Source organism: Chelmon rostratus, chromosome 2 (assembly GCF_017976325.1).
Source record: "Chelmon rostratus isolate fCheRos1 chromosome 2, fCheRos1.pri, whole genome shotgun sequence".
Classification (NCBI taxonomy): domain Eukaryota; kingdom Metazoa; phylum Chordata; class Actinopteri; order Chaetodontiformes; family Chaetodontidae; genus Chelmon; species Chelmon rostratus.
In genome coordinates, this window is record NC_055659.1 from 20,060,471 (window position 1) to 20,074,953 (window position 14,483).

The window sequence follows — 14,483 nt, forward strand, 5'->3', positions numbered from 1 at the left end:
GTGAATCCACATCACCCCCTCTAGACAACATATCACTCTGATGTGTAACAGCAGTCTAAAGCAGGGGCTTTCAAATGTATCACTCAAAGGTCTGCAGCTTTATTTAACGGCAGAGGTCTGGAATGTTTGGCAATAGTGAAATAACATTTAATAAATGAATTAAAGTCACATCTCTTGTGATTGGGCCGGCATGAAGCCGGTGCACGCAAGGCTCTGACAGTTAGTCCATATTTATTTCTGACTCAGTCATTTTCTTACTGCTACATTTACTCTGGTTATTGTGTCCTGGAGAAAACGAGGCACTTTCTGTCTCTCTTTGATTTAGGAGCTGAGAGCAAACTCTCGTGTGTAACGTTAATGTGTGAACTGAGCGGCAGCAACACACAATGCCGTCTCCAGCAGTTAACGGCGCCATGACAGCGATGTCAACCATAGGGAAATAAGCTACAGTTAAACCACATTCATGTGGGGACAGGATCGCTGTGAATGATCTCCAGCCACACTATATTCAACATCATTAATAACTGATTTAGCAGTAGAAAATACATCTAAAAACAACAACAACATACACTTCATAATGTATTGTAGCCTACTCATAACACAAAGTGTGGCAGGGGTCCTCATGGACACTGTGTTGGCTGGACTTATAAATAAATAAAATAAATAATTAACTCTATTTGAGCCTAATTAGCCTACAATTGTTTCATATTTTCACTTGCTAACAAAATGAATGTCATTTGTTCTGTTAAATCTCTCAGGATGGACTGGGCCTCTTCCACTGGTGGGTGCACACATTTTCTGAATTCATTGATATTCTGTGGGTGGACATGGCAGATGATGATCGCTGAATTATGGGCTGGATCCGGACTTTGGGAAGCCCTGGTCTAAAGGCTCAATTAGTGCGGCTTCTCACACCCAGCTGGCTCAAAATGGATTAAAGCAGCCAGTCAACCAATAGTGTCATTCTGTCTAACTGTAAAGACCAGGTTTCACTGATTTGCTCCCCAGGAATTAAAAGGGCTTCCTTCGCTCAGGTTGTGCACGAAGTAATGTCGGTTTTCGGTTTTCAAACAGGCAGAATTTGGCAACGATGCTGTTCTGAGTCAGCGAATGGAAAGACACTCCAGGAAACCTCCGCAAGGCTAATAGGCACATAAAAGCATTTATGGTGATGGAATGTGTTGAGGATATTAAATATGCATCTGCTCCTGCCTCATTAAGGTTCTGTGGCACGAACACACACTCTTGCAAAGGTCTGTGATCAACAGCCATTTGCTAATATGGAGAGAATCAGAGTATCAATATTTAAAGAGAGGGGCAAGGCTGGATAGAGACACATTCACAGCCTCGGTGGAGTAATGAAGGAGTGTTTGTGACAGGAGAGATGAGCAGTGTGTGTGTGTGTGTGTGTGTGTGTGTGTGTGTGTGTGTGTGTTATAGTTGGGCAAACAAAGAGAAGAGAAACAGGGAGAGGGTGTAGTGAAAGTATAGTGTGAGAGCCAAACCAGTGCATTTACATTAGCATGGCATCGGCATGAATTAGTATGAGCCAGTGGGTTTCTGTCAGGATTAAAAAAGGTGAATGAGAAAGGTGGAGGGGTAGTGACTCAATTAACTGCCAAAGTGATGAGGCTGGGAGGAGAAAAAGGGGGAGGAAAGGCTAGGGAAGGTGGACGTAACGTGATAAGCAATGACAAACAACCCCCTGCTGTTTGTGAGCAGTTCTCTGTGTTTTCACAGTGCACCCACACGAGGACAGTCTCAGATTTATGATAGCTCACATACAGAGCGTGAACCTCAGGGATTCAGTGCATTGTTTTACACAAGCGATCCCACAAATAGGTAATTCCTTTCCTGGATTAGCTCCCTTGTTTCTTTCTTCATTTAAGAGTCACGGGATAAGAAATCTGGGATTTATGTTGTCTTGTTGGTTTGTAGCATTTAACAAGGATTGCCAAACAGTGTACGTGAGTGGAATGGCTTCTGCTCAAAGCGTCTTCTAATCGCTCATCTCCAAGCAGCTTCAGGTTTTCTGTTTGCTACATTTGATATTTTCTCTATCCCACTTGTTCTCCGCTCACGCTAAGAAAAACCTGTTCCAGTTTGCACCGCAGCAAATGTGGTGAAAGCCGCCCTTCACCCTGTATTGCACAATGTGATGTGAAATTCAGAGGCATCAAAGAAGACAGCAAAGTGAATGGAAGCGCAGGAAGTGAGGCAAACAGACGTGGATGTGGCAACGATTCTGCTCAGACTTTGTAATTGTGCTGATGATAGAAATGCACAAAAAAGTAGAGGATCTGGAAGAAAGAAGAGCAAAAAAAAAAGAACAGAACTGGAGTTCCTCTCACGCACAGACAGACAAACTCCCCACAGTGTGCACAGCAAACAGCTGGAATGTCGTCATCTCCATTGGCTGTCAGTGGCCAACAGACACAGGCTGCAAAATGGTCATCTGGTTAAATTGGTGCAAAAAAGGCAAACTGAAAATCCTCCTGGGGTTGTATCAGCTTGTTCGTGAGATGGAGCTTTATCTCGAAGGGAGAGGGAACACAGAGAAACGCTCCAAGCTAAATCATGCTGCTCTGCTCCCACTCTGCACTGCTCATATACCCTGTGCAAATATGTTCGACAAAAATAAAAGAGAATTCCTACATGGACCAGTGTTAGACCGCTTTGCAGTCGACATTTGGGATTCTGTTGGTCCTATAGGATTCATTAATACAGTATATAGTAAATACTAATGTGGGCAGGAGCAGGCTCTCAATATTGTCATGAAATATCATATGTGAGATTTTGAAATGCTATTATCATTAGACTGAGCGTAAGCATCCACCTGAGGTTCCAGCATCCAGATTGTATCTGCTGCTGTGCAGCAACAACATTTTGTATAAGAGGAAATTAAAGTTTCCACTGCACAAGTTGAGGCTTTTTTCAATTTTTTGTTAAAATGCAAAGGTTTACTTTTACTTCACATCTTTTAAAAGTAGCTGAATGACAGTTGAGTGATTGTGCTGCATTCTTTCCTTAGATTAAAAAGAGTCCACTGAGAGTACATGAGTCTTATTTTCCCCCGCCGCTGCCACCCGCGCAAATTGGTCGCTTCGGGTGTGTCAATAGTGTTTGCAAGTGGGAGTTAATCAAATTTATGTAACCCAATATTTTTATAGTCACAGTGTTTAGATAGCTGCAAAAACTTTTAATAGCCAGCATATGGAGTTGGAGAAATGTTTCAATATGCTTAAGTTGATTACTTTACTGCTCGTCTCATAAACTTGATCACATGGGAGAAGAATGTTTTGCTAATTGTCAGTTCTGTTCCTCAGTCTCTCGCAGTACTTAGTCCACACCGTTGAGACGTGTCAAAGCATTACATTGAGAAATACCTCAAACTAAGTCAGTAAGTGTGTCAGGTCAACAGTGCAGGGTCGTAAAACAGGGACATTTGCTGGAATATTTATATTCAGGTTGTCTGCAGGCTTCGACAGCTAATGTTACAGCCTGGATCAGTGCTATCCTCCTGAATCGATTGGTTCACACATGCAGTGATGCATGTGATGATGACCAACACATTTTCTCCTCAGCTCCTCTAGTTTAATCATTTATAGTTGTGTGTTAAAGACATTTTTGGGCTCAATCACTTCCCGAGAGTTACTGTAGATGCACCAAGCCAAAAAAATACTTTACACACATTTCATGAATGAAACAATACAAGATGATACAACATGTTAATTATTGAGTTTAAGAGGTGCTGATAGGTAGATTTTGTCACATTTGGACAGAGCAAGGCTAGCTGCCCCCCCCCCCCCAATTCCAGTCTTTATACTAAGCTAAGCTAATCGAGTGCTGGCTCTGGGTCCATATTTAGCACATAGACATCAGAGTGGTATAAATCTTCTTTTCTAACTCACAAGAAAGCACATAACCGCATTTCTGAAATGGCAAATTATTCGCTTGAGGGGTTTCGGCATACACAGCCGATGCACATAGCTTCTGTAGCAGCACCATCGGCCGTGGCTTAACTTGAATGTCATCAAAAATGTGATCAAATCACAGATGCTACAGCAGCTATGGAGATCATCTTGGTCATCTTGTGATGCTCAGGTTTTCTCCACCGAGTTCCCTGTGCCAGCTGAGATTGTGAAGACCGCATTAGGCAAGCCGAAAGAGGGATTTGTGATTTCTGCTCTGGCAAATCTAATTATTGGATGGTCTCTGTTGTCAAACATTTTGCCACTGTGTGACCTCAGTTTATTATTTTTGCTGCTCTTCCTTTGATCATTATCCTAATGATGTTCAACTGCTGAAGTGAGAGAAGTTTTTAAAAGGTGTCTAAGCGATAAAAGTGCCTTTCTCCAAACTTTGTTATACTTTGTAGTTTTATAATAATGCCTCAAGGATAAATCTGCCAACTCAAGTCAATAACAGCTGAAGGCCCCAGAGCCAAAATAATTGCGAGCTTTGAGCTACAGTGAAGTTCTTAATAGATAACTCTGTTGACTTGTATATCTTTCAGTTCCCAAGCTAAGTTTGTTCCTTTGGGGCATGCATGAATGTTGTCATTTAAGGTTTATAATATATTAAATACTGCTATACAAAAATTTTCAATACAATCCGGGAAGAAGTTAAAAAGCACAACCACAGCTGTTTGAGGACTAGTCTCCTTTCCGACAGGTAAGAAACAGCTCGCTCCACTAAGAAGAGAAACACAAACTGCACACCACTCACTTTCTGCACTGTCTGCATCACAAAGGTTCACTGATGAGGTTCAGTCGTGAGCGTGAACAAACGTATTACATTTCCCTGCTCCAGGGAATGTCAGCAGAAAACCCCACGAAGACAATCACACGCCACACAGTCGCTTCTCTTGAGATGACATCAAGGGTGGAGAGATGAATCATGTCAGTTTGTGAATGCTAAACGCATGTTAACCTCCTCAACTCCATCAGACCCAACAGAAGGTCCATCATTCCGAACTCATGCTGTGCTTCAATAAGAGAACTGTATTTCTGTCAGGACCACTTTATTCAAAGTATATTTATCAAAACTGCATAAATTACGTTTGGCGGCATGGCTCTGTTGTGGGGCCGCCCTGCTCTTCCGCTCTTCGCTTGACCTCTGCAGGCTGGCCTGCCTGAACTTGTGTTATACTTCATTTTAAATTCTAGTTCAGATACCAAATGTGTCAGGCTGAATTATAGGGAAATTTGTAAAATTCTGAATTGAATATTTTACTCATGTGAGGATCATATAGTTTCAGCAAAGTGTTGGAATAAAAGAAAATACCCAATATGTTTTTGTCACTAAGTCTGGAAATAAATGTTTAGTCTCCTGTTGAAGCGACTAAAAGTCTGGCCACTTGGGGCAGTAGCAACAAGCTGTAAACACAAAATTGATGTGTCACCATTTAAGATAGCATTCAGCATACATTGGAGTTATGTTTGTGTCCACCTGATGAATGTGGAGACCTCTGTTTTGGTCTCCACCAACGTCTGAGCTGCTAAATGCTACGTTCACTAGGCTGTCATTCAGTGGTAGGCAGGTAGCCAGTTTTAAGCAAGTTACTTTCAACATGGAGCTTTATGTTGGTAAAGTAATAAATTAATATGTTACTGTAACACCCGCAATGTGTGGACTGCATACGGACGGTTCGAGGTTTCTCACTGAAAACAGCCATCTGCTCTGTGGAGCTGACAGGAACTGCAGAGTTGGGTGATAATTATTTGTGGATCACTATAAGCAAACCCTTTCACACACACGTAGTCATGTGATCCATTGTTAATATAAAAATATTGATTATAGCAGCTTGAACCGAAAACAACAGCCCATCTTGTTTAGTATTCCAGGCTGTGTAGGTGACACCAAATCCAGCATCTGGCAGCTTTCCATGTTAATGTAGATGTGTTTGTATGTAGACGAGGATCAAGACAGGTTGTGGACAAGCATGTTAAAAAGCAAGTAAGTATGATCTGTGTATGAATGTGTCAGCTTGTGTGTGTGCGTGTGTGTCCCAGAGGCTAAAGGGACAAGGTCAGGCAGGGCTGCGTTTTAATTAACCAGAGCTCTGTCTCACACTATCATCAGCCATGCTGCTCTAATGGCTAAGAGCTGCTGCACGCTGGGTGTGAAATAATCCTCTATTGATTCACTTCACTGTCTTAGTATCAGTTTCTGTCTGTCTGACTCGTTCTCTCTCCGTCTCCTTCTTCTGCACACACACACACACACACACACACACACACTCACAAATCTCTTTCCATCTTATCACTGCTCGTTTGCTGTTCATTTTTATTGTGCCATTATTTCTTTCTCCTTTATTCTCTCTCTCTCTCTCTCTCTCTCTCTCTCTCTCCCTCTCTCTCACTCTGCTTCTCTCTCTCTCTCCCTCTCTCTCTCCCTCCCTCTCTCTCTCCCTCCCTCTCTCTCTCTCTCTCTCTCTCTCTCTCTTTCTGTCTGTCTCTATCTCTCTCTCTGAGTCGTTTGCTCTGTTGCACTCTCTTGCTTTTCAATATCCTCCTCTAATCTGCGTGCTGGGAGCCCAGTGAAGCATCCAAAGCTTTACAGCAGAGTGTTGGTTGAGGGGGCAGTCAGCACTCACCCCATCATGTTCCTGGGCCATTTCATTAGAGCGGGGGACACTCGGCAGAGTGAGAGCAGCTGCCCTGGCTGCTATTTTCTCACAAGGGTGTGTGTGTGTGTGTCGGTGTGTGAGTGTGACTGGCACTGTAGCAGATGGGTGGGTAGGTAGGTAGGTTAGGAGATAGATATGTACATATGTGCACATTGATAGATACATATGTACATACATACGTAGAAAGTAGAAACTTAGATAAATATGTAGATGCAATTTTTCAATACAGGCACTGTGATACCTACGGAGCCCCTAAAGTGTCATGAAGAAAAAAATATATATATATCGTGTGCACGAGATATTTTTTATTTTTCTTCATGACACTTTAGGGGCTCCGGGTCATGATTTTCAAATTTTTGAATAGTCATGAAATGATATTTTTTTTAAAAAAGTTTAGTGTATGCAACTATTGTCTTGTCTTAAAAAAATACATTTTTCCTCATTTTCAACCTGCGTGGGAGTGAGTTCATCAGGTATCGTGGTGAGTGGATCTCTCTCATGTGAGTGAGAGTGAAGAGCGCCTGCATGTTATCGCTGCCACCATGAAGTACATGCTGCAGGTAGAGAGTTATAATAGTCAGCTTAGATTGCAGCTTCATAGTGTTAGAAGGCCGTGACTTCTCTGCTGCAGAGGAAGTAAAGCTCCTGTTTATGATTGCCGCCACAACGTCTCACACCCACCCTCGCTACGAGCCAGGTTAAATTAGTCAGGAAAAGTTAGCTGCTAGTACGCTACAAGTCTGCAACAGCTTTGAGAGTGAGCGAAGCATTCTCACTGTGTGTGTGTGTGTGTGTGTCTTCTTGACAGAAGGATCGCATGATGTGGAGGACCTACTACCTCTGCAGCTGGCTTTAAGAAGCAGCAACCATACAAGCACATACATTACTAAATAAAGTACAATATAAAATGACCAACAATTATTATTAAAATGTTTAAATATCTGATCTCAGAATAAGTAAACAAGACAATGTATCTAGGATCCGGTACACTGCCAGATGAATGGACATTTATTAAAGGATAAATGGATTGAAAAGTGACTTTTTCAGCTCTTTGATTGCTGTGGACTAAACAAAGTCAGCAGGAAGTTTGTTGTTTGTCTGACCTCTAAGCCTCCATAGTGCTCAGTCCACTTTATGTGTGAAGTCTGTTTAAGCAGGCTTTGCTGACAGATGTTTGCCTGCTAATGTGTGTTTGGCAAGGACAATTATTATGGCTTACTCACTCGACAATTGCTCAGCTCCTCTGCAGACAAGACGATGGTGCCACATTTCTTCCCTGGGATCCCTCTGTGGAGAGAAAACAATAAGAGCGTCACAGAAATGAAGGGATACACAACTTCTATTTGTCCATCATTGCTTGTTTTAAGAGATCAACACAGGCCGCTGCATGGATAAAAGCATGTTCAATTTCCAAATGAGCGAGCAAATGTGAATTTGCTCAGCTTCTAGTTTGTTTTAAGACTTTTTTCTGGTCTTTCAAGATGATACGAGCAACTTTCTTTCATGACTTTTTGGAAATCATGCGTTTTCTGCAAGAGACAATAAGGCTTGAATAGTTGTGGTATCAAGCCAACAGAGGCATTAATCTACTACTGTGCTTCTTAAAATACCTCTTTGTAAACATGCTGCATACTTTAATGGATTGTTTTCCTTCTTTTTTTCTGCTGCTATCGTTACTTTATATATTTCTTTTTTAGCTCCTGCTATTTTTATTTTAAACTGCAGCAGGTGAAGACTGAAGGCTTAAGGGCAAAATAACAGTGCCGGATTGAACCTTGACATTTCTATGTTGGTAATTATCATCATCTAACACAGACTGGGGTTGTGTGCTTATTCACATCTGTCACATCTCAAAAAAGAGATGGGAGATTATAGAATCAGAAAGATCATCAAAAGCTCAACGCTCTTGTCTCGTTTATTACACTTGACTCAAACAGGGCAGAGAGTCTGCACAAACACAATGTCTTTTCTTTCTTTGCATTCTGTGGCCAGCTCTTTTGTCTTTTCCCCCTTACATGCCAATTTAACAATCCTATTGTTTGGAGTACAATAGTAATATATTTGTCTGTATGTCTCAGTAATGTCTCTATGCACAGTGTGCATGTGTGTCTTTGTGTCTCTGTGTTCAGATACTTGGAGTGCTGTCAAATAAGACTAAATCTCCTCTATCCTTTAGACGCTCAAGGTGACAGGTGGAATTGAATTGCAATGCCCTTGAAATGGAATTCATATATTGGAACATGAAAAATTGTAAGTGGAAAAGATGTAAAAAGAAAAAATAAAAAAACAAAAGGAAAGGCTGGAAAAGGATCTCAACCTCAGTGGTAAAGATATGTACACATGTTCTGGAACAAAAATATTTCTTTATTGTTTTGTCGATGACACCGAAATAGCCATAATTTCTCAAGAAAAAAACACACACATTCTACACATGAATGATAGAAAATCAGTCCTCAACATTACAGGTCCAGTCACACAGTAAGCTGTAGCTGATGAGCTAACCGCTAACATGCAATCCCCTCAAGTGTTCATCAGTTAAAATCACTTTGCTATCTAATTTCTCTGCAGTGGGTCATGTGCTTCCACAACTTTATATTCTCAGGATAATACACCAAGTCATAAAGAGTTAGTGCAGAAAAAGCAGGTCTCAAACTTCCAACTTCTAGCTGTCAAGATGGCAAGCTAGTTAGCTCGGTTGACAGCGGGACTGTAAGTTCACACAGTTAATGCAAAAGACATATTCGTACCATCGACTCCTGTTTGGTCCTCTTTTCTGGAGCAGTTTATGCTCCCACAGAGGAGGGCTAAGGTGAGTTGTGGAATACAGCTAATACAGTTCAGCATTTTAGTTCATCATGTGGCTAATTAGCATTAAACACAAGTCCAGAGAAGTGTATTTTTATGCAAAATGGAAGCTATCACTATATGTATGAGTGCAGGGAATAATTTCCAGTGACGAACATGCTGTCCTCACTTAGAAACTGTTGTTACAGAGGAGTACAAAGGACTGACAGAGAGCTTCATCACATTGTGCAACAACAATCACCTGAAGGTCAATATCAGCAGAACCAATGAGTTTGTGCTGAGCTACAACGCTTCAAAAATGGATGTTGCTGCAGAGAGCTATGGATTGTAAAACATAGATACTTCACACACATCTTAAACCCAACAGCACAGAAGAAGTCTACAATCAGCACAGTTTCAAGGTGGACACCAAAGATTAGTGTCACCAATTCAGCATCTGAACAAATGTGAAATATGGTCACAATCTTCCCTTCTGTTCCTGAGTTATGGTGTTGAATAACGGCCAGAATGTCACAGTGAAGCTGACCTTTGACCTTTTGGATATATATATGTCATCAATTTTTAATTAATTAGCGTATGACTTTTTGAGTTATGGACAAAGATGTGTTCTGTGAGGTCACAGTGACCTTTGACCTCTGCCCACCAAAATTGAATTACTTCATCCTTGAGTCCAAGTGAACAGCTGAAGAAATTCCTTCAAGGTATTCCTGTGATTTCGTGTTTATGAGAATGGGATGGATGGAGGAACGGACAGCCTGTCAGGTGAATCCAGCTTCAGTCAGCTCTGCTCTGTGTCCAGTCGGGACCATTCAGGTGTGTGTCTAACCCAGAGAAACTCATCAACACCTTCATATTCATCCACCTTTATAAGAACTACTCTAAATACTCTTGTGACACTTCTACCTTTTATGTCTGTCTCCAGCTTGTTCAGAGGTGCTGTGCCAAGGCTTTTAACATTATCAAGAAAGAGAGACCACATTACTCCAGCTCCTCTCTCCTCCCTCCACTAGCTCCCTCTTAGCTATAGAACTGAGTTGAAAAGCTTCTTGTCTTCAAAGCACTGAATAGTCTTTCCTCTGCATATATAAGTGAACTCCTGTGACCAAAGGCCTTTCTGTGCCGACAGCAGGTCCAGGTCTAAACCTTTTGGTGAAGGGACCTTCTCAGCACTCAGTTTATTTGTGTGTACATGGTGAACTTGTGATTTTGTGCTATTATTATTCTCTTATTTGTTTCTGTGTTGCAAAGCATTTTGGATCCACTGTGTTGTTCAAATATTGAATTGAATAATAAATTGCATCCACCCCTCCTTTTGGTCAATATGAGACTCATAAAATACGCTCCACTTAAAGCCCATAATAACGCTGACAAACCACTCCTCGTGTTTCCCCAGAAAACGTATCACCTTTCATTTGCCTGCCTGTGTAACGTTGGTGTGTCAGCGCCTCCAGGCCATTATCTGTTTCACGTGGGGGACTGTGAAGTTTATTGTGGTCATTCTGCATGTGTGTTAATTGCCTCATTCATCAGCTGTGTGTCACAGAAAGAGGAATGGATCTTATTAGTGATTAGAAAGTGCTCCACATAGGGCGGCCCTGTGGTCGTGCTCGGGCTTCCTGTCACAGTCTGAAGAAGTTCACTGAACCGGAGACTCTGAAGACTTTATCTAAGGCTGGTTTCAGACTCAGTGCACAGGAGGAAATAGTTTAAAAGCTGGGACACATTGTAAAACAAAAAAACCCCACAGAATTTGATAATTTGCTGATCCTTTTCGATATATGCTTAGCTGAAAACAATACAAAAACAATATATGGAGCCAGGTTCACCACTTTCTGGAACAGAGTGATTGTATAAGAGATATTACTACATGGGCTCAGGAACACTTCATAAAACTGTTCTTTTATATATGCAAAATAAGTACTAAAAAAAAGTGTAAGTAACTAACTACAGTCAGGATTTGCATTACACTTACAGTGACAGTGGTATTTCTAGCTGCAATTTGTCTGTCAATTTCCACAAAAGATTGGCCGACTTGACATGACGGGCTAAGGTTTTGCACACAACATCCTGAGGTCAAATGACCGGGTAAAGTGCTCTCCAGCTGTGTGCATAAGTGCTTTCTGCTCTTTGTGCAGAGGTGAGAGTGTTCTCTGAGGTAGATGGAGGCCTTTGATCCACACGGTAAAAGCTCCCATCGATCTTCAGGTGGGGAAACCCACATGCATGGGCGAGTGAAGCAGGGAACTGTGAGTGTTCACCTAAAATCTTACACACTCACAGGCATTTGGCACCTCATCGGCCACTGGCTCAAAACTACAGCTCTGAAAGACAAATTACTCCATAACTACATCCTTCTCCGCTCATTTCTTCCTTCACCTCCTGCAACCGAATCAATTCCCTCTCGGGTCCTTCCAGAAATAACCCGTTATCTGCAGGCCACTGAAATGCGAAAATCAACAGACAACAGAGTTTGGGTTACACAAGTGAATCTGTGCTGTGCTGACAAGCTGTGGCTATACAGCAGCTGCACAGCATATTAGCTATGAACAACATGGTATGCAGCCACGGGAACAGCCTTTCAACCATAAGCCTGTTTTTCTCTGTATGGGAGGAACATGTTTCACAGCTGTACAACAAAATGAAGTGAGGCTGCTTTTTAAAAGTGCAGACCTGCAGTGAATTGATGTTCGTTCTCCTACATGCTGTCCTGAAATGGAAACGCTCCAAATACTATTTCTTGTTTGTATTTTTATTAACTGATGATTAATAATAAAAGGGTGCATATGTGAATAAATGGCAAAAAAAAAAATAAAAAAAAAAATCCAAATTTCCTTAAGCCCAAGGTGCTAGCTTTTTACCAGCTATGGTCCTAAACTGCAGCAATTAAAAGATTGCTGAATTATTTTCTCAGCAGGTACACACACATATATACCTCCACGGTTGTGAAACAACCATATTTTGTAAATATAATATAACTCTGCTCCTGTGTAACTCGCAGAAAGGAAAACAAATCAGTTGGTGTTAAACTGCAATCTGTCTCCTGCTGGATTTGATCCCCCTTATATTCCTGTGCATGCCAACAATCCCACCCATCACACTGCTTAAGAACATATTGGAGGAAGTAGATGAAGATGATGATTGAATGTTGAATGAGATTTAATTTGCACCTTGATATTGATTTGGAACAGAAAAAAAAAAACTCAGACTCAGACTTGATTTCTAATTTGCCTCTGTTATGGAGGATAGACCTCCTGAGGGTGCCACACACAAGAGAGCGCTCGCTCATATTACTGAAAACCTGGAACAGTAATCTAATAAATGCGTCAGGTTAATTTTATTCTTTGAACTGCACCTGGGCAGATTAGAAGGCTCGTCTTGCAATAACTTAGGATGTCTGAAAAGAAAGAATTTATATTTTTGTCTCTGAAGAGTCAAAGCTGTGGTGCATGCATAATCTAACCTATCCATTAACACAGTGCTTCAAAGACCCACAGGGTACACACAGGAGCGCGTTTGAACCTCCGATATTAAACAAAGGAGGGCTGTATTAACACACATGCATACACACACACACACACGCAAACACTGAGACATAAAAAACAGAGACATACAGTAGTATCGCCCATAAGAACATGTAAATGTAGAAAATACACTTGCACAATATCCTTGCAGCATAAAGACCAATAGACACACAGTATTGGCACACACACACACACACACACACACACACACACACACACACACACAATTTTTGTACACAGTGGTGAGAATCTGTAATTACAGAAATCTTCAGGGAGTAACTAACAAAGCTGCTGTGAATAAGGAACAGCTAAATTAATTTTGCCAAGGGGGATATGAGACGGATGAGAAAAGGAGAGAGGTTTGAAAGTGTGGAACTAGTGGGCAAATTTGAAGCTGGTCTCTGCTCAGTTTCCAGCTCACAGTTATCAAGTGTAAGAGTCTACAGCCATGCTAGTGGCTCAGTGAGGCTGAACTGAGACTCAGTGGCGTTTTGAGCTAAATGCTGACATCAGCCTGATAACACATGCACAGTGACAACGCTGACATGCTGATGTTAGGCAAATATGATGTTTACCATTTTCCCCATCGTATTTGAGCATGTGAGCTAACATTCAGTAATCAGCATCAAATACAACAGCTGAGGACAATGGGAGTTATTGATGTCAGCAGGTATTCAGTCATAAACCAAATTATTGGACAAATAGAAATTTCACATCAGATGAAAAGTTGGGATCTTAGAGTTGAGAGTTGTACATCGTTTAGAAAATGTAATCTTAGTCACTAAAGTGTAACATTCTTAAAGTTCTGGTTTTAACTTACAGTCCAAGTTTCAGCAATTTTTCCAAACCAAACAAGGGTTCAAGTACACGCACAAAAGCATTCAAGTAACTCGAAGCACAGAAGTCTGCATCCAGAGCCAAGGGCCATTGTACATAATCAGACTTCTTGAGAGTGAGATTGTGCTGGAGGGCTTCCAGAACAGCACTCCACCACAGGGATCTACAGTAAAGAATAGCCCATCATTGATTCACTTTGTGCAACAGCTCGACTGAGAGCCAGGAAAATCCACCAGCGATTAACGCAGAAAAATGAGAGGTTTCAACTGCGGGAGAAGGGCAAGAAGGTTGAACAATGGCTTCAGTCTGAGGACAGCATTGCAACAGCAGCTATGCAAGGTGTTTCCGTTTTGCACGGGTTCCAGGTATTATTGTAGTAGACAAAAAGGGAGAGAGAGAGGGAGCAGAAAGGGTCTGCACACCCAAATCAATGTGAACGTTGCTGTAATTCACTTTTCTATGTCAAAATTCAGCACAGGGGAAGAAATGCACAGATGTTTCAGCAATGCCTTTGACAGTGAACTGTGAAGACGGTGTTATTTTAACAATAGCCATTCAATGTATTTGCATTCTGTAAACACTTCAACTCCATTCTCCATTGTTGGTACCCAGAGTCATTATACCTGTGCACAATAGGTGTACAAATCGGTTTACTAGGCACACAGAATAACTGAACAGGACACAAGGAG

The 14,483-nt window shown here is 41.4% G+C and overlaps 1 protein-coding gene across 2 annotated transcripts in view; it reads right to left on the reverse strand.

The window, feature by feature from the left end:
* Nucleotides 1–14,483, reverse strand: part of cpne5b (copine Vb) — a 112,063-nt gene that overhangs the window by 31,669 nt on the left and 65,911 nt on the right. For both annotated transcript variants that reach the window (XM_041952478.1, XM_041952486.1), the window contains one exon: nt 7,855–7,918. In XM_041952478.1, the coding sequence (XP_041808412.1) occupies nt 7,855–7,918 (64 nt within the window). The remainder of the gene's footprint in view (nt 1–7,854; nt 7,919–14,483) is intronic.